The sequence below is a fragment of the Solenopsis invicta genome, chromosome 4, assembly GCF_016802725.1.
Source record: "Solenopsis invicta isolate M01_SB chromosome 4, UNIL_Sinv_3.0, whole genome shotgun sequence".
Classification (NCBI taxonomy): domain Eukaryota; kingdom Metazoa; phylum Arthropoda; class Insecta; order Hymenoptera; family Formicidae; genus Solenopsis; species Solenopsis invicta.
The window spans coordinates 24,107,687-24,133,562 of NC_052667.1; the positions used below are offsets into that span (position 1 = coordinate 24,107,687).

At 36.3% G+C, this 25,876-nt stretch overlaps 4 protein-coding genes and 2 non-coding genes across 11 annotated transcripts; 3 read left to right on the forward strand and 3 right to left on the reverse strand.

Annotated features, from left to right (window-relative positions):
- Positions 1-7: 7 nt before the first annotated feature.
- Positions 8-1,855, forward strand: LOC113004165 (cytochrome c oxidase assembly factor 7 homolog). The gene is made up of 3 exons (XM_026136675.2): positions 8-201; positions 263-397; positions 889-1,855. Exons 1-3 carry the CDS (start codon positions 102-104, stop codon positions 1,356-1,358), a joined length of 705 nt encoding a protein of 234 aa, XP_025992460.1. The 5' UTR covers positions 8-101; the 3' UTR covers positions 1,359-1,855.
- A 943-nt stretch (positions 1,856-2,798) lies between these two features.
- On the forward strand, positions 2,799-8,728 carry LOC105194891 (GILT-like protein 1). The gene is made up of 5 exons (XM_026136722.2): positions 2,799-2,956; positions 3,580-3,753; positions 5,143-5,340; positions 7,772-7,927; positions 8,474-8,728. The coding sequence occupies exons 1-5, from the start codon at positions 2,879-2,881 to the stop codon at positions 8,579-8,581; spliced, it is 714 nt and encodes a 237-aa protein (XP_025992507.1). The 5' UTR covers positions 2,799-2,878; the 3' UTR covers positions 8,582-8,728.
- Positions 8,654-17,456, reverse strand: LOC105194892. 3 transcript variants are annotated; one of them, XM_026136720.2, is made up of 6 exons: positions 17,243-17,456; positions 14,890-15,904; positions 13,309-13,667; positions 12,421-12,582; positions 11,763-12,168; positions 8,654-9,600 (listed from the first exon to the last, which is right to left on the reverse strand). In XM_026136720.2, exons 2-6 carry the CDS (start codon positions 15,815-15,817, stop codon positions 9,485-9,487), a joined length of 1,971 nt encoding a protein of 656 aa, XP_025992505.2. In that variant the 5' UTR covers positions 15,818-15,904; positions 17,243-17,456; the 3' UTR covers positions 8,654-9,484. The 3 variants fall into 3 exon arrangements, with proteins under 3 accessions (XP_025992505.2, XP_025992504.2, XP_025992506.2); XM_026136719.2 differs by lacking the exon at positions 17,243-17,456 and adding an exon at positions 16,900-17,165; XM_026136721.2 differs by lacking the exon at positions 17,243-17,456 and having other exon boundaries at positions 14,890-16,866.
- Positions 17,457-17,870: 414 nt separating this feature from the next.
- Positions 17,871-25,541, reverse strand: LOC105194888 (aladin). Of its 4 annotated transcripts, none has more exons than XM_039447838.1 (8): positions 25,383-25,541; positions 24,574-24,983; positions 24,081-24,198; positions 23,714-24,013; positions 23,450-23,619; positions 23,046-23,376; positions 22,558-22,873; positions 17,871-17,980 (listed from the first exon to the last, which is right to left on the reverse strand). In XM_039447838.1, the coding sequence occupies exons 2-7, from the start codon at positions 24,930-24,932 to the stop codon at positions 22,568-22,570; spliced, it is 1,584 nt and encodes a 527-aa protein (XP_039303772.1). In that variant the 5' UTR covers positions 24,933-24,983; positions 25,383-25,541; the 3' UTR covers positions 17,871-17,980; positions 22,558-22,567. The 4 variants fall into 4 exon arrangements, with proteins under 4 accessions (XP_039303772.1, XP_011158317.1, XP_011158316.1 ...); XM_011160015.3 differs by lacking the exon at positions 17,871-17,980 and adding an exon at positions 21,837-22,382; XM_011160014.2 differs by lacking the exon at positions 17,871-17,980 and having other exon boundaries at positions 22,455-22,873.
- On the reverse strand, positions 18,197-18,315 carry LOC113004171. Its single transcript, XR_003268896.1, has one exon. It is a non-coding gene; the product is annotated as a 5S ribosomal RNA (ribosomal RNA).
- LOC113004170 lies at positions 18,626-18,744 on the forward strand. Its single transcript, XR_003268895.1, has one exon. It is a non-coding gene; the product is annotated as a 5S ribosomal RNA (ribosomal RNA).
- Positions 25,542-25,876: the final 335 nt, after the last annotated feature.

Below are 25,876 nucleotides of genomic sequence, written 5' to 3' on the forward strand. Positions count from 1 at the left end.
TAAAGAGGGCAGCTCCGGCAACCCCGGCAGCAGAGTATCCTTGATATGGTGGATACCCCTTTATTATGCGATCGCAAGCACGAGATAAAAGGGCCTAAACGATGGCGTATGACCTGAAGAAGGAGGAGGATGTGAAGGAATACTTGAAGAACCTTCAGATAGAGTATCAATTTGGCTGTTACAGCGAGAAAAAACCAGACGGTGAGTGAAACCTAATCTAACCTCACAATTTCAAAACAATAACATTTTGCTCCGGGAACAGTGTGCCACTTGCTAGGAGACTTTTACGAAGCGGTGAAGACGGACGCAGAGAAGGCTGCTTCGATATATAAAACGACCTGCGATCAGTATAATTACGCCAGGAGCTGCGCGAAATTCGGCGATTTCAAAGCGATCGGTGAGTTCATTGAGAGGAGCACGAGGTGCTCTAGCAGACGCTCGCAACGTTAGTTGTAGTAGTTGCGACAGATGTCAGAAGCGTCCGTTGTGATGCAAACTTTGAAATGTGAAGCCTGTTCTTTTTAGCTGAATCGCTTACATAATTTATTTTTCCTTCTTTTCTCGTTGGAGAGAAAAGAAGGAAAGATACAACTTATATCCATAATTGATCCGCAACTAATTTGCAATTGATGCACAATTAACGTGCGAGCCATCAGCAACTGTTGCAGATATTATTTATAATAAATCTGCATGAAAGTTTCTTAAATGTATAATTTAAAGTACAATATATTTAAGAAAGAAAACTTGTTCTTTATTACTTTTTTTTTATTTCTAAAATGCAACTATTTTTAGATTTTTTAACCTATTATCTTTGCTTGTCACTTATCTCTTATCCCTCATTTATCCAAGCCTTATTCTCTATTTCAAGTTTTCTTCTTATTTATGCAGGTAAAGGTTGCAAGAAGGACATACCAACGGCATACAAGTATATGTCAAAGGGCTGTGAGCTCAACGATGAGTATGGATGTTTGCACGCTGGTATCCTAGGAACATCCAAGAATGATGTTGGTGAAAAAGACAGGGCCACCCAGATCCACGCCGGTGCCAAATATCTGAGGAAAGCCTGCGACATGTACAACTCGAACAAGGCCTGCTTCTATCTAGCGGGTATCTATCTAGGTGGTTTTGAGAATATCATTGAGAAGAACTACAAAGAAGCGTACAAGCTGTCGTTGAAGAGCTGCGAACACGGAAATCCGTACGCCTGTGCGAATCTGTCGCAGATGCACGCGCGTGGAGAAGGCGCGCAGAAGAATCCTGAACTCGCGGCGACTTTCAAGAAACGCGCTAACGATTTGTATAATGAAATGAAACAAGTGCGACCAGAATTGAAGTTTCATCAGGGCATAAATCCATAACACTTGACTCTTTGGTATGCATTAATTTGATCATGATTCATTCGTTTTCTTTTATTTTTTAAATTCAACTCTTTATGAAACAAAAGATTATGTAAAACTTTCATATTACGCGTTGGTTATTTAACCAACGCTGTCTCATGCGTCAGAAATATCATGAATTGCATAATTCGTTTACAATTTTTATAATTTGATAAATGTATATAGTAGGAGATGATTAATGCCCATTTTTATCAATGTAAATAATTTTTAATCTTGGTTTAACTTTTTATTTTTTACTAATTCTTAGACCAGGAAAAGGGTAAAAAATAAAGCCGAAATTAAAATTAATTTACAATAGTAGAAATGAACATAAATGATTGAAAAATGAATTATATTCTTTATGTTTGATAATTCATTATTCATTATTCGCGATATAAGCGGCATCAATCCAATCTTAAATATTTCTAGAACGAATTGTTAACTTATTCTATATTACAAATATATTATATAACTGTTTATACAAACGTCTGATTTAATCACGTTATGTTCCTGATTATGTACATTCTGCGAATTGAATGTGCAAGAGTAAACTCATGAGTATTTAAAGAATCGCAAACAGGATTCTCTTATATGTTATGAAAGACACACACACACATGCACAAACCACAGTTTTAATCTAAACAAAATGAGTTTTTTAAAATAGAATGCTAAATATCCCCTTCGTTTCTTGTTTAGTTACAAAACATTGCTCAACATTGTTGCCGTCAAGCTTGTTATTCTAAGACGGTATCTTAATAGAAAGTATGCACATGTCATAGAATTAAAAAAGTTTTAGACTCTACCCTATAAGAACTATAATATTTCGAAAATATTATTATGAGAATATATTTTTTAATATTATAGAAATATTATACTAATGTTATATATCCGCTTTATATAATATTCATGATATAGTATTTCAATATCCATGGAGTATATTTTTATATTATTAAAATATAAAAATTTTTACGAATATTATTTTTGTTCAAAACTTAATGTGAATTATTATGCATAAAATATTCATAAACTTTATAATTATTGCATTTAAAAGCTATAATATTCCCGATAATTTAATATATTGAAATAAATATAATATTTACTTATTTAATATATTATATAATATTCATATAATATTATCAGGAGTGGATATGTAATCACTTTTTATTAACATTAAATAATATTTTAGGAATATCATTTAATATTAAATAATACTGTGCGCTTACAGAGTAATCTCATCTCTGTTTGAAAATGAGTTGTCATAAAGATAAATTAATGGCACATTCATATCTATGATCATAGTATCCGGCTAAACGTAGCTGGATGTCCTCGTCTATACGCAAGGATGTCTCTCCCTCCTTCTGATACCGATTGTCTCTCGTTTTACTCTCTCTTTTTCCAATTCCCCACCTCGCGCGACTTTTCGTATCTCCCTCTCTCGTGTCCGTCGACTATTGTCCGCAGCAGGTTTAAAACGACTCCTCTGCTGCTCACTTTTCAACAGCATGACCATGCGATACTACTTGTCGGTTTCTCGGCTGGCGGCCGTTGTTTTTGTCGCGCTCGTCTCTCACGGCATTCTGGTAAGTGTAAAACTCAAACCTGACACTTTGTGCAATGATGAATTGATATATTCGTTTTTACATCAAATTTTTTACGAATGAATAATGATTTAAGTGATACAAATCAAATTCTTAGAATATCTCGATATTCTGTCTCGCATCTATCTTCAAATATTCGCGCCTTTTATTTTTATTCTGCGAGTCTTAAATTTTTTATAATTCTTTTATCGTTTTTTTTTTATTTAATATTTTTAACATCGTACTCATAATTTAAAGTAATTTTGCTTGGTATTTTGCTCATGAGCATTCTAACAATTTAATTGAACAACATGATTCTAAATGATTTTACATGTCTATTTTAATAAAATATAAAAAAATACTGTAACTTCATTTATTAATTATTTAATCGTATTATTTAGAGCTTTGTTTTGGAGATACGTTAATTGAAAGAAAAAAAAAATTAAAATAAAATTCAATAACATTTAAATCATTTTTTTTGTTTTCGAAGATTGAATATTTTTGTCGAAGATAAGTGTTTATCATTTTTTTCTTAATTAATTTGTTACAGCGAAAACAAGGAAGTTTCGAAAGAATTTGATAATTATAATGAAACGACATATAATAATTTTATGTATCTGTTTAAGTCTGATGCGCAGTCGGCCGATAATGAACCGAATAAGAACGTCGTCAACGTAGACGTTTACTATGAATCGTTATGCAGCGATAGTATGCGATTTATCGTAAATCAACTCGTGCCGTCGTATTCGCAATTGAAACAACATATCGATATCACATTTGTTCCTTATGGAAAAGCTACGGTAAGTAATTTGACAATTACGTCTCTCTTTCTCTTTATAATTTTATCGCCTTGGTGGAGGCAACGATAAGAAGGCAACGGTGAGTCGATGGCATCTCAACAATCGGGTAAAAAACGTGGAAAAATATTTTATCTATCAATTAATTTATAAAATATGCGATATTGTGATGTCTATAAATTTATTAACAGTAGAAATCTTAGAGTAAATGTATTTGACCGAACACATGCACAAAAACTTATTAACACTCTTAAATACTTTTTTTATTACAATTTTAAAATTTAATTGTAACATTAAATATTTAGAAATTACACGGAAACAACAGTGTGATTGGCCTACAAGAACAATTTTACAGAATGCAACTTTACGGATAGATATCCGTGATAAATTATCTCCCAAGTTATAGTTGTCACAACTAGATCACGTGTAACTGCACATTGATGCACAGTTAACACATCAAAATAAATATAAAGTTATCAATTATACATATACCTATCATACAAAGATAACTAGGATGATGTAGCTATTGTTTACAACTAAATCTTTCTGGTTATACGAACCATATCTTTTTTTCTCTGTATACAACTAAATTTCAATATTATATATAATATAATAATAAGAAAAGGATTTGAGATTAATAAGTTTTTTTGTATAAATACTCGGATATAAGTATCTATTCGGTCACTGGGACGTTTACTTAATGTCGATTGCAATCAATACAGATTAATTTTGATCTCAGTTTTTAACGTGTTTTTAAATTTTTTTCTATCCAGAGAGAGAAATAACTAATAATATACGTCTAATAGACATCGACGTCGATTCGATTTATTTGTTCATCCAAAATAATTCTAAGGTCTACTTGCACTACTGTAGATTAACTTTAAACTCAAGTTAACTTACTTTCTATATCTTTTTCTAGTCTTAAAAATTAAAAAAAAGATAGAGAATAAGTTAACCGAGATTGAAGTTAATCTACATTAATGCAAACGGATCTTATGTCCTTTTCCACCAATGTACATTAACTTAGATCTCAGTTTAACTTACTCTTTATCTTTTTCTCCTTTTATAGACTTGGAAAAGCACAGAGTAAATTAAACCGAGATCAAAGTTAATCTACATCGAAAATGGACATTAGAAAGAGTGAGTTAAACGAGAATCAAAGTTAATCTATATTAGTAGAAACAATAAATCTTATATCTAGCGATTTCTTTATATATTGGTTTTTATGTAAAATATTCCTCTCAATCGACGCGTGTGGGATCTATAATAATTTGAAGTCACGGGACCTTGAAAAGGTTGAACGACCGTCCTCGCTGTAGTCTTCGGCCTCGTCAGCCACCACGATGTCGTTTTTACGATTTAAATGCAAATTAATATCGTGTATGTCTATAGCACACGCGCGAAAGTGAAACCGGTCCGTGGCAGTTCTCGTGTCAACATGGAGCCGCCGAGTGCCGTGGGAATAAGGCCCAGGCGTGCGCGATTCACTCCATACGGTCCTCCGAGGCGGTCGAGAATCATCAGCCGCTGACGGTCAATCTGGTCGGTTGTGTAATGCCCGCTGAAAACCCGCCGTCCGCTGTCCCACAGGTAGCTTTCCGCTCTCCGTAATTTCCCGGCGATTAGCCGAAGCGGCCGCCATGCGATTGCCATGCGACGGCGAATGCTTTTATAATACTTTTACCGAAGTAACGTATAATTAATCTCTCGGTAGGACTTGCACCGATGAGTAAGAGTCGACATTTAGCTCGTAATGTCGACCTTTTGGCATACTTTCTCGTTGAACTCGCGTGATAGCGTGCCGCGACACTTTGATGAGAGACGTCGACTATCTAATTTAATTTATTTTAAGAAATAAAAGCTGTGTTTTTGAAAAATGGGGTAAAGGATGTTACAGAAATTGACCAATTTATTACTGTAGTAATTACAATAGTCACTGTTAATAATTCCATATAACGCTAATCTCTTAGAGACGTCTATGGGATGTTCAAAAGACGTTCTAGGAATGTCCCTACCCTTTGCATAAAGTGTGCTGTTTTTTATGCTTTTAATAGTTACAGAGATGTGCGAATTATTCAAATATGAATCGAATTGAACCAGATAAGATTTATTTCGATTTGGATTTGAATTTTGATAATTCGAATTTAAATTATTCGAAAATTTTAGTTCCGAAAATCTCGAATACGAATCACATATATTGACAATCAGGTTAGACAGTAACTATAGTTAGACAATTAAAAGTTAAATAATAAAATTACAAAGTTAATAATTTTTATCTTAATTTAGAGTCTGCGGAATGTTAAAACAACTTTATATTATATAATCAATGTTATTTTTTCTTATGATATAGAAGTCTTCCATTATTTATATATTAATATTCAATCTAACAATAAGCATATTGTTAATTAAAAATTATATGTTTCGGTTTGATTCGAATTTCAACAGGGAAACGAAATTCGAGTCAGCGCCAAAAATCCTGATCGCACATCCACTTGTAATTAGTACAATATTAAAATTGGTCAATTTCTGGAGCATCGTTGGTTAAATACTATTAAAATATAATTGAGAGAAATTAGAATTAATTACCTATTGATAAAATATAAATTTTTGCTTCGCAATGAAATGCAAATGATATCGCAATGATGCTTGAAAACGTTTCAATGTTTCGAATAAGTTCAAATTATTACTGCAATTTTTACATGTTCGGACAAGTGATTCATGCGCGAAGGAAAATCAAGCGATTAGACGTGAAACGCGGAGGGAAAGTGAATTCAGTTTCTCAAACTGATTGCCATAGGTGATCGCTGATTCTCGATAACACACGTAATGTGGCCGGCGTATAAAATAATACATGATTGCTGACTCGTTTCATCACGTTTCTACGTCGCGTCACGTTCGTAAACCATAAAAGTATATACGATGCAAAAATTCCATGATCAATACGGGTGTTTGTCAGGGGTTAAGATAATAATGATAAAGGACTTCAACGTGAATCATATTAATCATAAATATAGACTGGCAATTGCTATAGTTTCTGCATTAGGAACAGTGTCCGGAAGAGATTGAAGAAAGAAATGTTTTCAGTATTTCTCTTCCTCAAAGTGTCCGCAACTGAACATTGAACATATAATATAGCGCATCGATATTAAATCCTAAATAGCAAGCTAAACTAAGTCATTGCGACAAAATATCAAAGATGTTGTTTTGACGTTAAAATGATGACAAATAATATCAGTTTGCTAGAATCAGATTTAAAAATAATATATTATAACAAAATGAGATTCTCTTTGAATATACAATATTTAAGATAATTAAAAAAATTCGTAAAATAAAATTTTGTCAACTTGTAGGAAATAACGTCAAAAAAACCCAATGTACAACATCCCTGTTTAAAAAAATCCGATAGCATTAAAAAGTCTATATAAATATTTTTGGTTCATAAATATCAGATTTGTTACCTGATTTTTTTATATCAGATTTTTGGTTCATAAATATCAGATTTGTTATCTAATTTTTTATATCAGATTTTTATATTATTTAGCAAATGATTAATAATCATCTTTTATCAATATCTATCTGAAGGTGTTTTGTCGACATTGATATATCACCTCATCATGTTTTTAGTTTATAAATTCAAAAAATGATAGAATTATATCTGTAAGAAAATAGAAAAGTCATAAAGCAAATTATTGTTATGAGACTAGTGGAGCAATCGTAGTGTAGCATGCCAAGCGCTAAGAGTAAAAATCAGAGATTCCGAGTTCAAATCTCGCAATCAGCTCCGTTAATTTTTCTAATTCCTACATATCAATGTCGACAACACAATCAGACATTGATGAAGTTTATAACGAATTCGACTGGGCGGTTTTTTTGCCAAACAGGCATATGGCAAGCATGCACGAAACGTATTTCTAGATTCTTTTAGGGAGAGAAGGACAAAATCTTTTACAGTGTTTCGGAGTGTTTATACTGCCAGTCCATAAGGGCTATAAGATCTGTAACAATAACGATTAAATTTTAGTGTGCTCAAGATGTCGGCTTGAGCGAAAAAACACGAAAGTTGATCGACGACTGCATCGCGAGCCCGCTGGCGGATGATTTGCTCGCGGAGAACGGCGACAAAACGCAGGCCCTCGAGCCACCCTTGAGATTCGTTCCGACAATCGTGATCAACAAGGTAAGCGCACAGAATTCGTTAATTCTTGCGCAATGGCGCTAATTAAGGAGGTTCCCAGACTTAGAAAGGTGGAGAAGGCTCATATAATTTTTAATATCTTTTAACATAGGAATTTTTGGCTGTTATCATTTTCTAAATAACAAATAATATAGTTTGAATTACACGTGCTTTTACTATTAAACAAAGTTGTTGTGTTGCATTAATCATTATGGCGTCATATTTAAAAAGCATTGCTTTTAATTCATAGACATTTTATTTACTGAAAATGATAATTCAAAACGAAAATTCTTATACCTCGTTTGCAATTAAATTAAGCTCCTTCTCAATATTATTTTAGAAAGTTATTTAAAGATCACTATACTAATTAAAAAGTTTGAAAATATTCAGGGGAACGCCTACATATTAATCAAAAAATTCTTGAATTTTGATCGAGTTATTATATTTCTTCCAACATTTTATTATGTGAAGAAACTGGAGAACCTCCTTAAGTCGATACGATTCTAAATATCATCAATTATCAATTATTATAATTGTCGGCGTGTATAGGTATATTCGAAGGAAAATCAGGACGAGGCACTAAGAAACTTCCCCAACCTCATCTGTCGGCATTTGACGGCAGAGGGAAAGCCGGGCATCTGCAGTAGGGAGAAATAAAGAAGATGAAAGGAGAGAAAACCCACAGGGCCGAGTCGCGTGTTGAAAGTGCGGGGATGGATAATCGCTCTGTCGAAATAAATGATATATTTTGTCTATAATATACATAAGTACCTATGTACAAAAATATATACGATTTGTCAAGTACAACAGACTAATGAGTATAAAAGTAGTGGAGTAAAAAGAGAGAAACGAAACAGTGAGATCGCGATATAGCAGGATGTACGCGTCGGTGAATTATCCGTGCTTCTTCTTTCCTTACACTCAGAAAAAAAATTTATATTGAAAAATATTTAGTCCTATATGGTCAACTAAACGTTGGGTTTATTCAACAGTTATTTAGTTGCACAAAAAAACGTATAGTTCATTCATTTGACCATTACAATTTTTTAATCAACAATTATAACTCTATAAGTGCTACAATATTCCTAGAATGTTATACGAATTATTAAAAATTAAAATAATATTCCGCGAATGTTATTTAATATTTCGAATATTGTTTTAATATTATGTGGGAACATTGTATTAATCACTTTTTATTAATATTAAATAATATTGTAGCGTTTATAAGAAAATGAAATCAACTTGATATTTAGTTGAATATATCGGATTAAATATTTTAATTTTTCGAGAAATGTTTTTTCAGTTTATGAAAAAAACACGTAAGTCATGAAACGAGCAACGTAATTCTTTCGAAAAAAACCGGAGTATCCCCGGGATTAGCGATCAATTACGTAGCTACGAATTAAGGTAATTGTGCTATTCAGAAACGCGAATCTCATTTGAATAGAGATGCGCGTTAAATTATGTTGAACGCTTATTATTCTCTCGCTTATTCACCGACGCGTCGCAGCCTGTTTCACCTTTGTCAGGGAAAGCGGGCTCTCTCCTTGACGAGGAGGTTCATCCGTCGATGAAGATAGCGTCGTTCAGGGCACTCAGCTCGTGGAACTGTCGCTCGATGTCGACGCCGAGCTCGTGGAAATCTGGCACGTCGTCCTCCGTAGGCACGCAGTATCCTGCAACCAGCAAGACGCGGTGAGACGGTGCACTTCACTCTCGTTCATTCGCTTTCTCTCGCTCTCACGCATTTCATCTCAACGCGCGCGCGTTTTTGTATACTTTCACGAAATTACGCGAGGGCTCCTTTGGAAATAGCACGGGTGCGTGGCACGTGGCAATCTGTTTTGTCATCTGTTTTGTCACGCGTACGCGTTCGCCCGTTCAACGCATTCTCGCTGTACATCTCGGCGTACGCCGTACGGGTCCCCCCTTCCCCCCCAAAAAAGTAAGGAATATTATTTTAAGACTCTGTATGGGGTAAGGGCATAAAAGAGCGGCGAACCTCCTCTGAGATCAGCTATAGACGACCGAGCGCGACACTGTCATCGGCGCGATGCGCGAGCCGCGACAGAAAAAGCCAGCACGCGCCCGCGAGATGCACACATGATCCGATGGCTCAAATCTTTGCGGATTTGCACGCTGAAAATATAGTCAGGGTTGGGAAAGTTACTCTTTAAAAATAACTCGTTACCCTCTCCCCCCCGTTATCGTTATTTAAAAAGTAACGATTCGACGTTAAAAACTGTATCTTAAATTCGTAAAACCGTAAAAAAAATTTACAGAAAAAGGTTTAAAATGTTCAAAATGCATATGAAAAGTTTTTTATTAGATTTATAAAAATAGTGAAATTTACTTTTTATTTTTTTATCTAGTCAATGTTTAAAAGCTTTAACATTTATAATCATTTCAAACACAAAATTGTTCTTAACATGGCAATAATGATTCTATGATTAATTCGTGATATTTTAATGCTCTACTTAGAATTTTAAACATATCGTAACGAATTATGAATACTAGTCGAGATTTGAAGCTTCTCTTAAAAAACAAAATAACTGATAAAGCGTTTCAATAAACTGATTATTATATCAGTAACCTATGATTACTATTCGGTTAACTGATGAAATATCATCAGTTACTGATATAATAATCAGTTTATTGACACACTTATCAATTCTTCTTTCTCAAGAGTTGTATGTATAGAAATTCTATCGCAAATAGCTTCAAAATAAAAGTATAAAAAGTTACGATAAAAATAACTGTTAAATTCGTCATCGTTATTTAAAAAATGTAACTACATGATAATAATGAAAAAAAAGTAACTGTAAAGATAATGGTAACAAGCAATGCGTTATTTTCCAATCTTGTCTATTTTGTAACTCTTAATGACAATTTGATTACCATTAAAACATCGTTGCGCAGCTTTTTACGATATACCTTTATACTTGCGCAACTTTGTTATAACGATAACGAAACCGTCATTGAAAATTATAGAATAGATCTGCTAGATACAGGAAAATTCAAGAGCAAGTATCAAGAAGTCAATAGCATCTTGCATCACGTCAAAAATATTTAAGGAAGATGCTACTGTGTAGTTTTTCGGGAAGTAATTAGTCTTATTCCTTCTTCTAAGAGTATTGTATAGAAGATCGGAAAAAACAGAGAGAGAGAGAGAGAGAGAGATTTAAACGCTGTGAAGATTTCGCGAAATACATTGTTTTTTCAATTACCAAGATGCGATATTGATCTAAATAGTTCCATGACATCAATCTATTTCGTAAATGCTATTTTCGCAAAACCGTAATAAATCTCGTAAACTGAAAAACAAGGTCTTACACTATTGCCAATAAAAGTTAAAGGTCACGCTGTATCTTCTTCGGTGCCCTTGCGCGCGTATGTAAAAAATTGTAATGTAAGCAATCGAAATAAGTAAGCGAGTTTAAGAGCCTTATCGCATTTCGGCCAGATTTTCATGTATCGAAATGACGATTAAGAAATATAAGTCGTGCCAATAATAAGAGTTACAGTCCTATGATATAACTATAAACAGCCCTTCGATCGAAAAAAATGTTTGTAATATTGTACTTTATACCATAATATTTGCGACGAGTAGTATGAAGTACTTTGAATTTAAAATCATTTTGAAGTGTCATTCATAAATATAAAAGCATACACAAAGAAATAAAATAATCAAAATTTTTCCAAAGTAATTTTTTTTTTTTATTAAAATCATTCTCTTTTCAACTTTTAAGTTACGACGAGCTTTCGAAATCATATAGACTTCATTGACGAAATTTATAGCACTTTCTGCCGGCTGGCTCAATTGAACATATTTATTTACCTGTATTCTGCGCGTTTGTGATATCGTTGATCAGAAGATGACGGACCGATTCGATCGGCACGTATTCCTGCTGATTGCCGTCGAAATTTAGGGAGATTCTATTTAGCTGACACGTATTATTCAACAACGTGTTCTCCTCTTTGACATAAGTTTTAGATAATTTGTTCGACGAATGCTTCGTTTCCACGTCGAAGATGCACGCGTCTTGGCCTTCTCGGTGAGGAATCGTCGAATTTAATTTGTGTCCTATTGCACCTGTTGTCACGTTAGTCGTTGATACCTTATCCGACGATAAGAGACTGGACAACGTACTCGAATTCTCCGTATGATTCTTTAGGTGCTTCCTAAGACTCGATGGATCTGTGTAACGTTTGCCGCAGCCGCTTACCTGGCAAGCGTATGGTTTCTGGAAAAAGAAAAAGTAAACGAAAATTAAATAATTGTATGTATAATAATTAAATAATTATAAAATTTGTTTATTACGTTTTTAGGATACTGAGTAAGCTGCAGTATCATAACAATTTACATCTGTATAACTTTCTATATTATTCAACAAGATCATATTAAATTAACAAGATTAGTTATTAATGAAAAATGTTAAGGAAAAAATTTTAATTGCCATTTATTAAATGTGTAACATATAAAACAGATATCGTACTCTATCATAGTGTGTCCTTTGATGCTTGGCTCGATCGCTGCTGTTGCTAAATGCCTTTGAGCATCCACTGTGTTGACACGCGTAAGGCCTTTCGCCTGTATGTGATCTCTGGTGTATCTTTAAATTTTCCAAACGACTGAAGGCTTTCTTACAACCAACGAACTGAAAAACCAATAGTGAGAAATTAATAACGTTCCATTGACGATTTGTAGAAAACAAAACATGATAGATACGTGAACAATAACGACTCGAATAATTGAACAATTAAATCAAATTTTCAATTATCGTTAGCGAGAATCCGATTTCTTAATGCAAAAATGCACTGTACTATTTAAGAGCGATAAGAAAAGTATAATAAAAAATAATGACGTTCCAGAAAAAAAAATTGATCAGATTGTTAAGAAAAATTTATCATTAAAAGAATTTGCTTTCTTTGATATATTTATATACATATCACTTGCTGAATTGATTGATGTTAGTACCATAAAATATATTTCCGTCACTGTAGATTAATTTTATCTCGATTTAACTTACTCTTTATCTTTCTCTAATTCTTGATCTACTCGGTCAATTAAATTTATAATTTATCAACTGCAAAATTTAAAACTGTTCATATTATTTTTTTTCTCTGCAAATTATAATATATTTATAAAAAAACTTTTAATTAATAATTAGGTAATGTTTTAATTAAAACCATTAAAAAATTAAAAACGAAATAACAATCAGTTTTGTTTTGCAGTTGGCTGTTCTTTAATTTAATCGGCCGATCAAACTAATTGGGGAGAATGAGACGCAATAAGTTAAATCAAGAGCAAAGTTAATCTACATTGATGAAAATGAACAAAGAGTCATGCTGAAGTTCGAAATCGCCAAGACAAGAATGCTAACCGGACATTTGTTCGGCTTTTCTTGCGTGTGAACTCGCATATGAATCAGCAACTTGTATCTCGCGTTGAAAGGCCGTGCACGCGGGCATCCCTGCCACAGGCAGGCGAACTCGTCCTCGCGGCCGGTCGCCGTCGTCACTGCAGCGAGGAAGCCGTCACCTGTCTCCTTGCCATCGCGCTCCTTGTCCCGGTCCCGTTGGACCCGCCTGCCGTGGCCGTGCGCGTTCGCCGAGGACGACTCCACGTGCCGCCTCTCGATGTGCCGCACCAGACCCTCTTGCTCCGTGAACGCACAGCCGCAGTCGATCCAGCGGCACTGATAAGCCGACGCGAAGCTGTCGTCTGTCGATTTCGTGCAATCTGCAACGTGACGTACGCACGCGAAACGTAAACACACAGCGCAATTGGAGCAGACATTGCGTGCGCGCGAAGATTGCCTCATGTATTTGGATCGTTGCATTTGCCGTACACTGAAAGAAAGAGTCTGGCAATAATAATCAAACTTTGGTGAAGTAATTTTAATTAAATGTTTGATCAATATGTAGTCAAATATTTAATAATAATTTCAAACATAATAATAGTTATCAGTTAAATTATTAAACGGTTACCAAATAATTATTAAAAATTATTAAATATTCGGTTACATTAACTGAATATTTAATTAAAAAACTATTTCACCAAAGCTTAGTAATCATCATCTCGGCGTAATTATTACCAATTTTTTTATTGTCAATTATTATTAATTTTACCAAACTCTTTTTTCAGTATACAATTGCACAACATGATCTGACGGCTCTAAAAACGTTGAAAAAGCATTGTAAATATTTTTTCTCCGATGCTGGAAATACTTGGAGTACATCGAATTTTTCATCTGACACTAAAAAATTCTAGGAAAATGATGGCTTTTAAGAATGTATAGGACATTTTTCAAAATATGAAGAAAGTTATGGAAGAATTATAGATTGTTTTATATTGTATTTAAAAAAAGAAAAAATTTGGTAGCAATTTTCAATCTGGATAAAAAATTATTCCAATAAGTAGTTATGCGCTCTAATAAAAATATAAATTAATAATAAAATAAGAAGTAATTAATAATAAAATGAGAAGTGAAAAAAATTTGAATTTTTTAAATTTAAGTATTTTAAATATTCAAGATGATTTATGTCAAGTTTTAATCTTTGCGATGCAAAGATAGTTTTGTAAAATAAACAAAATAACTAAACTTTGTATAAATCATCTCGAATACCTAAAGTACTTATACAAAAAAGAATTAAGATTTTTCTTAATGTTGTAAAAAGTAATTTAATTTTTAATCAACAAGTAGAGTAAATAAATTATAAAAATATCTCATTCGCACAATTTTCATATGCACATAATTTATTCAAAGTGTTATTACTTACACATTTCCAAATTTTATTTACTTCGCAGAGACAGTATGTCCGATACATCCTTAATTCAGCCAAGATTCTTTCGCTCTAATTTAACCAAAACTATCAGAACGAATGAATCTTGGTGAAACAAAAACGCGAAAGATTTTCTCGATTTCTTTAAAATAAATGAGAGCAGCGCGTTGCGTACTTACCGTAGGTCTTGTCGTTCCTCTCGGTTTCGGCGACCTTCAACCCGGCAGTGACACGTCGATGATTTCCAAGCAGCAGACCCTCGTTCCGCGGTAGTATTACTTGATTGCCGAAACTGTCTATCGCACCAACGAATTCGCCGGCGAGATTGACCGCCGATGGCTGTTGTTGGGAAGAGACGAGATGCCCGACCGCGTAGTACGGCGTGTTGAAGGAACTCTGGAATGGTTCCTGCTGATCGTCGCCCGTCGGACAGATCGTCGACGACGACGACGGCGGGTCCATGGTGCTCAGCAACGACGTTGGGTCCCCTCTGATCAGACTGAGGTCGAACTCGTCGGTGACCGAGGGGCTGTAGTTCTGAACATCGTTCTGGATGCTCATCAGCAACGATACTACGTCTTCGTGGCAGTCCGGATAATCTTGATAATCGCCCTGCGACTCCGCTGCGTATTCCGGATAAATTGTGCTGCCGAAGGCGCGCGAGAAGGAGAAGGCCGAACCCATCGAGGGCAACTTTCGACCGTCCGATTTATCTTCGCCATGATCCGTCGTGGTTGTCGTCGTTGTCGTTGTCGCTGTCACCGCGTTACTCCAAGTCGGCGTGGTCGCCTCGCTGCAATTGCTATCACCTGGTGATCCACCGCCATTGGAGGGATACTGAAAGACAACGGGCAATTGGTCCCAGTCGAGGTAGTCCCGCGGATCCGCGCCGGTCTCCAGCGGAGAGAAGAGCACGCTGTTGTCCGTCGCTTGCGAGGTCGACCAGCAGTACGGCTGGGCTACGTCGACGCCCATACCGGCCATCGCCATGGACATCAGGTCGGGCAGAGAGCCGTCGTCGACGAAGTCGTCTAGCTCCAAAGCGGACACGGGGCGTCGCACGTCGTCCTCCTCGCTCCTCTCGCCGTGGTAATTCTCGAGGTGCATCTCCTTCGCCTCCTCTTCCTCCTCCTCCTCTGTCGCCACCGTCGTCGTCGTCGTCCTCGTCGATCCGAGCTCGTCGCCGCCGGCAGCCTGCCGTCAATCATAGCGATATACGTATGTGCGTTAGGAGCGTTGCAAGCACGTCGATCGAATTGCGAAACCGCGGGATTTTGTAACGCCGCGCGACGCGGATTGAGAAAGCGAGTCGCGCTCCTCCACGAGAGGAGCAGCCTTATCCGGCACCGTGCACTTTGCGCCCGGCTGACCGTTATCACCCGGGGCCCCTCATCGTCGCACCGCGTAAGATGCGAGATAACGCGGCCAGAGCCACCGAGAACATCGGCGGATAACGATGACAATAATGGAGCGAATTCGCGACGATCGCCGACGACGATGTCTCGCACCGAGCGCGTGTCCGGTTGCCCCCTCGCAAACATCCTCTACGACTCTACGTGGATCTCGCCAGAGATCTCCATCCTTCGCTCCGGCTCGCCTCTGCGAAGCGAGCAGTCACGCGACTCTTTCCGCGAGACACGATCCAATTTGATAATCGAGCATGTGCGCATTTACATAATTCCCGATAGAACCGCGTGATAGTGAGAAACAGACTTCGAAGTGAAAAACGTACGTCCGGTTGTGACTTATTGGTGTGCCAAGTAATAAACATACTCGCCTTACACGCATGAAGCACTGGGAAAAAACAGAACGCAAACTATTTACTTCAGCTCTTTGTCACAAGAAGGGACTCGATTTACAATAATAAACTCAACTATACGCGCACGCACATTCGTTCATAATCTTAATTGTTACTTATCAATTCTCGTGTACCGATATGTCACCGAAGCGCCGTCGAAAAAAAAACCCAGAATGCATATCTGTTTCAGGATAAAATCTGGCTACGACTGGATTCAAAAGCGGAACTTTGGGTACTTACGTACAGCTATTTGTACGTTATATCGCAGCTCAGAGATCGCGATCGCGATCGCGATCATCGGACGCCTCTATCAACGTGACAAACACACTTTTCGCGACATGACCAACAGAAACGAGTCACTTGATTCGTATAGGTCGAAATAACGTCTCACCTGCCTGCCTTGATCGCGAACTCTAGAAAGTCAACTCTTTCTAGGCAGGGACCACCCTTTAATCCCCGGTACAGCCATCGGAGGGAAATGAGGCGCGATCGTACGAAGAGTGCAATGATGAAATCTTCTTTTCCTCCCCCCCTTTTGAGAAAAGTGATCGTCGCTGGGGTTGAGTTTTCGCGGACAAGGTGGATCGAACCCGTGGGTAACTCTCGTCAAACTCTGTTGTCGCCGCCACGCGCGAACAAGAGGGAACGTCCGATTGTGCCTCACTTTCCTCCAGGAGTCGGAATATTGCGGAATTTGTCAGAGAGTATATTATAACGTCAGAGAAACGGCTTACTTCGGTATCAATGTATCAACATGTACACGATGATCGGCGGGCTGCTTATCGCGCCGGTCTTTTCCGCTCGAGAACCCTCTCTTCCTCCCGCTCCTATCTATCTGTCTGCCTATCTTCCTCGTGTGGCACGCGCGCGATAACGATCGCGAGAGAGACGAGGAGCGAACGGACGAAGGCAAAGAGAAAGAGAAACGCCAGTTTTCTTCTTCTACAAAGCGATAAAGCCGGAGATCGGGGCCGGCGCTTTCGCACCACCCGTTAACGCGTCCCGTCGAAGACTATCAGCTGCGTGACGATTCTCTCCTCCGTCGGAGGAATCTCTCGGAGAGTCGAAAGAAGATCAAGGGCTCTCCCACCCTCCACCATCTCCTCCTCATCATCTTCCTTCTCCTCTAATGAAGAGCGTGAGCCCTTTGGGATTGTGCTCCTCTTCTTGGAAAGGGCGAGAAGGGAACATCGCGCCGCCCACTCGCGTGGCTGCATCGCGCGACCGTCCCCTCCGCTCTTATGCTCCTTCGTGGTATATACACGCGGCCGCAACCGTCGCCGCTGCACTTGTCGCGGGGGTACGCGGCTTTTCCTTAGCGGGGACCCCCGAGGGTGGCAGGTCGCGACCGAACATCTGCCGAGGCGCGTAAATACGCGCGTTCGGCGACCTCGCATTACCGACGGTCCTTCCACGCGTGAACCATTCATGATTTCCTTTCCATGATGCCGATACAGCCGTATACAGGATGTCTATAACATGATTATTTAAGAATTATTAACAATATTTTTACGTTAATTAAAATATGTCACTTCATTAAAAAAAAAGATCTTAAAATCTCTTTATAAAAAAAGAAATTGTTCAATAATTAAAAAATATATTTTTTAATTGTATTATGATTATACAAATGAGTATAATTAGAAATTTGATATTACCTTTTTTTTCATTATAATAAAAATGCAAAAAGAGGACAACGTCACACGGTGTTCCCAAGCGGTCACCCATCCAAGTACTAACCGTGCCCAACGTTACTTGACTTCAGTGATCGGACGAGAACTGGTAGTTTAAACGTGGTTTGGACGTTACCTGTGTTATTTACAAACGTTTTTCGATAGCTTTGTGATTTTATAACTTTTACAATTAAATTTTTTTTCTTATACAGCAATAAATGTCGTAAGAATTATTAGTTGATTGATCAATAGATATAATCAAAAAGTTATTCAACGTCATCTTTCCTTTTTGCACAAGTGCATGTATATATATTATACATGTATGTGTAATACATATGTACATCATTAGTTAATCAATCGATTAATATGTATAAAAAAAAATTAAATTGTAGAAGTGATGAAATCACAAAGCCATTGAAATACGTTTCTAAATAACACAGGTACTCGGACAACGTCCAAACCACGTTTAAACTACCAGTTCTCGTCCGATCACTGAAGTCAAGCAGCGTTGGGCACGGTCAGTACTTGGATGGGTGACCGCTTGGGAACACCGTGTGACGTTGTCTTTTTTTTGCATTTTTATTATTATAACAAAAAAAAAGATAATATTAACAATCATGTCTTTGACTGTTTAATTATAATACCATTAAAATATTTTTCTCAATTATTGAACAATTCTTTTTCAAGACATTTGAATATATTTTTTTTTAATAGAATGACATTTTTTTCAAGTAATACAACTTCAAACAACGTTGATTGTTTAGAGATAAAGAAAAATAAGAAGAAAATATTAAATAAGAAAAATAAAGTTCATTTTTCTAACATAGTTTTTCACAATTTGTTTAATTCTTAACGGTTAAACCTTTCTATTTCTTATAAATGAGCTAATATAAAATATTTCATCTTCATCTAATAGCTGGCCCAATATGAAAGAATTTTTATCAAAAGAATTTATGATAATTTATTATAGAATTTATAGTGACTTTAAAAATATACAAGTTTATTGATAATTGCGTACAATTATCAATAAAATTCGAATACTTAAAGAATTATATGATTAAGCTTTTCCGCAACGTCTTACATCTTGTCCAAGGCACGTATTATGGAATTCTTCGGAATGGATTCTGATCAGAATTATTCCGTTTTCCTTAGAAAATGCAATAGAAATTTAGGGAATAATTGAATAATTTCGATTGGGATTCATTCCAAACAGTTACGTAATACATACCCAGGATATAGATTCTCGACATAGAACTGCAAAGAATTAATTTTCGGTCAAGCGTTGCCAGTGTTAAATTGATACAAATGATTCATCCGCGTCGAAAATTGTTTGAAAAAGTATCTAAAACGACGCGTAAACCGTGTGAGCGAGAGAGAAACGGAGGAGGACGCAACCGAGAGAAAGGGAAAAGAAAAGGGAAAGAATAAAAGAGAGAGTGCGCGCTCGAGACGATCTTTCGTCGCTCGAGCCCCTGAAGAATCGGGTACGACGACAAAAAATGTAAGACCAGCTGCCACACACGCGTCAGTTATTAACAACATGCTTCCATGGGCGCGCCACATGAGGACAAGTCATTCACTCCTTGCTCTCTCCTATCTTATAGACCACCCTTGCTCGCTATCCTTTCACCTCGTTGCAATCATTCTGATTCCTCGCGCGATTTTCGCAAAGGGGAAGATTGCGTCTCTCGAAGAAACTTTGAAGACTCTTATAAAAATTTAATTCTTCCAATTTTAAATTGGTTAGCAATTAATTATCTATTTTGAGTATTAAAAATACTATTGTTATAGTGCTTTTAATACTCAAGTAATTACTAGAGATGTGTGAATCAAAGTTCTTTGATACTGAATCAAATCAAAAGTTTATTTGCTTGTTAAAATTCAAAAGTTGATCATATTTTATATAACATTATTGAAAATATGTATTTAAAATAAAATAATCATTTAGTATTTATTATGTTAAATAACTTATGATTTATTTCTTATTTTATATTTTAAATAAATTTGTGGAATCTATTTTATATTTTTTCTATTTTAAATAAAAGTCATATTATTTGTTTTAAGGGCCCCTGTTCAAATCGAATAATTGAAACAAAATTAACAATATATTTATTACTGTGTCAATTTTTAACGTGTAATAAAAAAAGATTTTTGTATGAGAAAAATATTGATTACTTAATATATAATATAAAGTCACTTTAAACTTAACTTTATAAGATTGCTAATTCATGTAATTTCTATTCAAAATTTAAGAATTTTGAATAGAAATTACCTGAATAGTTCGGATTCGGACTATAGAAATTTAAATCTGAATAGAATCGAATCGTAACATTCGATTCAATTCGATTCGAATAGGCCGCGCATCTCTATTATATAATCTTACTAATCAATTTAATACTAAAAGTATTAAATTTCTGTAAAGAGATCGGAAATCGTCTTCGAGATCAGTCGCATTTCCTCCTCACATTACAATTTGCCCAGATTCACGATGCCGATCTTATCCTTAAAAAAGCATCCCTCAGAGAAGTTGCGTTCCTTTAACACGCGGGGCGGTGACCTCTCGGCAGTTAGCAGGTCGATGACATTCGAGTTCTAGTACGAAACCCCAAGGGAAAGAAACCCTTTTTTTCGTATAACTCTTGTAATTTGAAACATTCCCGTTTCATATTTCTCGCTAAATTTCACGCCTTTCTCCTATGCGTTATGATACGTTATTTTGCGTTTCTTCGTTTTCTTTCGTATGTACGAGGGTGCGAGATTCCGAGCTAGTTCGTCGTGGCACTTGTCCCTAACGCGGAAAATTACGAGCGCACGACTCGAGTCGCGGACGCGAGTATCCTGATGCATTTCTCTGGGCGCGAGTCGGTACGTCGCATTACGGGTAGATAAGTGATAGAGCGGCACATGTGGCCTGCCAGCCCTCTGTGCTTACATTACATGCACGCTACGCTCGCGGTCCTGGCTTTTTTTGCCCGGGCACCTGTCAGCTTCGCTCGTACCATAGTCGCCGCATGTGCGTACGCGGCCGAGAAAGAGAGAGACAGCCCTCAAAATAAATATCCCGTAAAAAGGACACCGATCATGTTCTCATTCCCTCATACGGATGCAATAACGGCGAAACGAACGGAAAAAGAAGAGAAAAATCGTCCCGAGCGCGTTTAATCGCGCTCCGCACAAAAACCGAGGACCGTACGCCTCGCACGCGTAATTTCCGAGGAGCGATCGTGCCGGGGCCGATTGGAATGGAATAAACGAAAATGCACTTTAAGCCTATATTTTAATGATATCGATGATACGTTAATAGTCCTCGATATCATTAATTATCTTTCTCAACAAATTCTTTCTAAAATTTTTTAAATATAATTGATTAAATTAAAAAAAATTTACAAGTGTAAATAATTTAAATTGTGATAACACCGTCATTTTGAAGATTTTACATCAAAATAAAAAAAAAATTTTAAGACATTTATATTTTTTTAATAAAAAAATTTATTTTAAGGACTTTATTGTTTTCTTTAAACAAATTTAGAAGAGTAACTTTTATTTTTTGTCGCTCTAGGTGTACGTATCCTTTTTTTAAACTTGATAATAACAAGTTTAAAAAAAGGATACGTACACCTTTAGCAACTAAATACTTTAAAATTAGCTGTCTTTATTTTTTTCTGGAGAAAATAAAAAAAAGATATTAAAAAAAATTGTTCAAATCAAGTCAGAGTATTCTTGAAGCTTAATAATTTAATAACAGAGTGCATAATAATAAGGTATGTAAAATTAATTCTCCTCCCTTTTCGCCATAAAAAGGCTAAACAAGAAAACAATTGTTCGAATCAAATCCGATGCAGGTACTCGAGAAGTGTGTGCACGCCCGACCAATCGTATCCACCACGTACGCGGAGTATTGAAAATAGCGTGTGGGACGCGTCACGTACAGTACATACATAACGTGCCGGCAAACCGTTTAGCATTCGGTCAAGCGACGTAAAAATAGAAAGACGCGCGCTCTGCATGTGACTTCGTATAATTAGGCACCGAAGAGAAACCGCGTTGTGTCCTCTCCATACGTTACAAGCGCAGTCCATTAGAGAGTCTAACGACGCCATCCATTTTTTTCTTCGTTCTCTTTCGAAGACAGGCAGAAGGTATATAAACTTCTTCCAAATGAGAATTATGTAAGCTCTGTCCACGCACGCACACATATTTATACCTAAAAAAAGTTTTATATTGCCCGGAGGGTAGTCAATTATTTATCGTGATTAATTATAATATTAATAAAGAGTTTTATTGCAAATAAGTTTATTGAATTTTTCATTTGTAATATAGTAATATTATTTATCATTTACAAATGAAGCTAGAAAAATCGTACAAAATGGTCTTGTTACCTCATCGGCATTATATTTTTTGTCTGTAACCGCTGACATCAAAGCTGTGCAACCCACTTGATCTTATAGATTGCGATAATAACGCGGAATGTGTGCTGGTATCGACCTTAGATTCGTTTTCAACAATTGGAAAATGCTGCACACGTCCGCTGCTCCACGCTATAGTTAAACAAATCCATGACGAAGGTTTTTGATAGAAGTTAATGCAATTTGGCACTTCACCAGGGAAACCTTTGATGAGGCAGCTCGCCTGCGCTTCCACTATCCGCGATAAACGACTTAAATTTGTTTTAACCAGAGCGATAACTGGACTATCCTGTTAGCAAAAAAAAAACCGAGAAAAATTGTATTAGTGATTAGTGTAGTGTTCTATGATTTGTTTGTTTCTTTCTAATTTCCAACGTAACAAAAATCTATTATATGATTATATATTTTATATAAATTATATTTTATATTAATATATTTCACATTATATTTTTTAAACAAACCTGGAAAAGAATGGCAAGATATTTTCCCGTTGGATTCCATTCCATAGAAATTATTCTACCTCCAACCGTAATATAATCATCATTGTCGTCCGATGAGAAATTTACTTTCGTTAAATCGATCAATCGTAAAGCTATTTTCACGTCATTATTAGACGCCTTTTTAACATCAAATATATTATCTTGCAATCGCAGCGAGAATATCGTAGCGGGATCTTCGGTAGTAGCAAAAAGTAATGTTAAGTCAGGACCAAAGCATGCGGTTGCTACTCGACCCTGGGGCACCGTCCACCTTTCCGCACGCCATGGCTTTGGAATACCAGTATTCCAAACTCTAAAACCAAATATCAATTTTCTAAAGCGTGTCCAATTAATTCTACTATGCATTTAAAACACATTAAATATACCTAAAAACATTTCGGCATGAAGCAGAAAACAATCGCAAGCCACAAGGCGACCAACGTGTAAAGCATATGCCACCTCCACCGATTCGTTTCACAGGAACTCCTTCCTCTCGCGATACATTCCAGATTATTATATTTAAATCCGTCGGTGAGCAAGATGCCAACAAATCACCCTAAAAAAAGAAACACTTTATAATCATTTATCTGTGGATTATAATTCCTATTACATTTAATGAGAACTGACAAAGAAATAAAGAGATGGATTACTTGTGAATGCCATACGACGCTTGTAACGGGTACATGATTTCTTTGCTTCAAAAGTATCGCGTGGCTGAGCAAATTACTGGCCGCTCCCAACTCTATTGTCCAAATTAGTACTCCAGAATAACAGGCTACCGCTAATTCACGACCAGCGTGCGGTCTCCAGCTTAAACAGCAAACCGACTTTTGCGCGCTATGTCTCAGCACCGGCACACCCAGTAGGCCTTGGGAAAAAATGCGAATTCTGTCGTCCCTCATAGCCACAGCCAGACGAGCACAGTGCGGATGCCAGGACAAACACCTTACCTATCATAAACACTTGTAAACATTTCGAATGTGTATTTATATATTTCTGAGTGCTAAATAATTCTACCAGCGATGTGTTCCAGTCCCGTGTAGCAACAATATCGGTGACAGATCCATTTCCAGATGTTGGCAACACGTCAATGTGATATATTCCTCTATCCATGAGATCCAATAGTAAATTTAGTCTGAAATCATAACATATTGTTAATCAGATATTATTCAATTCAAAGCAAGAATTTTGTGCATAGAATTCTTGGTAACTTAAATCAAAATTAATTTTTGTCAATATGTATGGTACAACTTTGATTTTATACTATTTCTAATAAAATTTTTTATCTTTATAGCTTATTATTTACATCAATGACATATAACATAGTTTACATAATTTACATTGTATAAACATAATACAAATTTAATTTTTTCATGTAAATAGCAAACAACCATACTTTACAATTTATGTTTATGGTATTATAGAATAGCAGTTACATTACATTACTGTCCAAGTCAACGCAAAGACGCATCAAATCTATTAGAAATGTTGTAAAGGTACAGAAATATACCTTGTCGCTATCCAGTGCGCGACAACTGTGATCTGCTCTGGATCTGCAGCTGCGGCAAAGCGGATTGCCTCAGACAACCCTCTCTCTCGCCAAACATTGACAACCTTCTTGAAGATGCTGTCATGAACGGGAAGAAACAGTTCCCCGGCGCTAATCGCGCGTGCAGTCTCGCGCGTCGCCAGAATCTCCTGGGTGACCGAGACCTCAGGATAGCCACGCAAGTATTTGGCGAAGGGCTGCATCTCGTCCTGCAGCTCGTCGTAGGTGCAGTAGTGAACGGTGCCCCCGATCAAGCCAACGGCGGCTACTTCGCCGAAGGCCGGGCCTTCAAAGTCGTAAAGCGATAATATCTTGAGCATCTTTCTGGTCCGGTCAGCCGCTGTCGCCGCGACCTAACCTGTACGCTTAACCTACACGCAAAAACAAACATTATGATTATTAATCACAGAACCGTATCTCTCAATTAATTACGTAAACGGGCTATTAAGGAAATGGGACGATTCATGTTCGTGCATTGTAAATGTAATTTTATGTACTTTTTTTCAACTTCACGTGACAAACATAACCTGTCTTTGACAAAATAGACGGTTTTATTAGCGAGTCAATCGAGGAATCTGTAATTCCACTTTGAATTTGCACGAAAACTCTTTCTTCAGTAAAAAGAAAAAATTATTTTCGTGACGCTAAACACTTCTGAACGTTCAACATTTTATATTGATATTAGAGTTTAATTCTAGCGTCGTGCTTAGCTTCAATAAATTATTTATAACACAATAAAAAAAAAAGAAAGATAAATTCGACATAATTACACATAAAAGATGCTAAGCTGCACTAACTCATCAGTCTTTATGGTCTTTATTTTGTTCTGGACGCATACAATGCACAAGCACAAGTTTGAACCACATGTGATGCAAAATTCGTTAACTCAGCTGAGACCTATATCGCATCTCTCGAGACAATCGAGACGAGAAACGCGGCAAACGGAAAGAGCGCGAAAACATTTCTGGTCTCGCAATCTCCGATTACCTGAAAAAATTAACCAATTACAAATTGTCAATTGCAAAACTTAAAATTGTATTATAGGTAAATTTTTTAATTCATCAAATCATTTTACAGAAAGAAATTATGTTTGCATGTAATCGAGATTAGGTAAATTAATATATTCTTTTAATTAAATTAAGTACAAATTAATGTCTTATAAAATTAATTTAGTTACATTGAATGTACATGAACAAAAAATTAACTAAATAAAAGTTGTTTGCTGAAATTTTACACAAATACTCAAATGTAATAATAGAATAAT

Coding starts and splice junctions, on each gene's coding strand:
- LOC105194888 (XM_039447838.1), bottom strand. CDS start 24,932: ATGCTCAAGATATTATCGCTTTACGACTTTGAAGGCCCGGCCTTCGGC. Junction 24,014..24,080: donor GGGACTGGAACACATCGCTG/GTAGAATTATTT, acceptor TGTTTATGATAG/GTAAGGTGTTTGTCCTGGCA. Junction 23,620..23,713: donor GCGTCGTATGGCATTCACAA/GTAATCCATCTC, acceptor TTCTTTTTTTAG/GGTGATTTGTTGGCATCTTG.
- LOC105194892 (XM_026136720.2), bottom strand. CDS start 15,817: ATGCACCTCGAGAATTACCACGGCGAGAGGAGCGAGGAGGACGACGTG. Junction 13,668..14,889: donor GAGGAACGACAAGACCTACG/GTAAGTACGCAA, acceptor GTCACGTTGCAG/ATTGCACGAAATCGACAGAC. Junction 12,169..12,420: donor AAAGGACACACTATGATAGA/GTACGATATCTG, acceptor TTCTTTTTCCAG/AAACCATACGCTTGCCAGGT.
- LOC113004165 (XM_026136675.2), top strand. CDS start 102: ATGGCGTATGACCTGAAGAAGGAGGAGGATGTGAAGGAATACTTGAAG. Junction 202..262: donor CAGCGAGAAAAAACCAGACG/GTGAGTGAAACC, acceptor CTCCGGGAACAG/TGTGCCACTTGCTAGGAGAC. Junction 398..888: donor CGGCGATTTCAAAGCGATCG/GTGAGTTCATTG, acceptor TTATTTATGCAG/GTAAAGGTTGCAAGAAGGAC.
- LOC105194891 (XM_026136722.2), top strand. CDS start 2,879: ATGACCATGCGATACTACTTGTCGGTTTCTCGGCTGGCGGCCGTTGTT. Junction 3,754..5,142: donor TTCCTTATGGAAAAGCTACG/GTAAGTAATTTG, acceptor GTATGTCTATAG/CACACGCGCGAAAGTGAAAC. Junction 7,928..8,473: donor CGACAATCGTGATCAACAAG/GTAAGCGCACAG, acceptor CGGCGTGTATAG/GTATATTCGAAGGAAAATCA.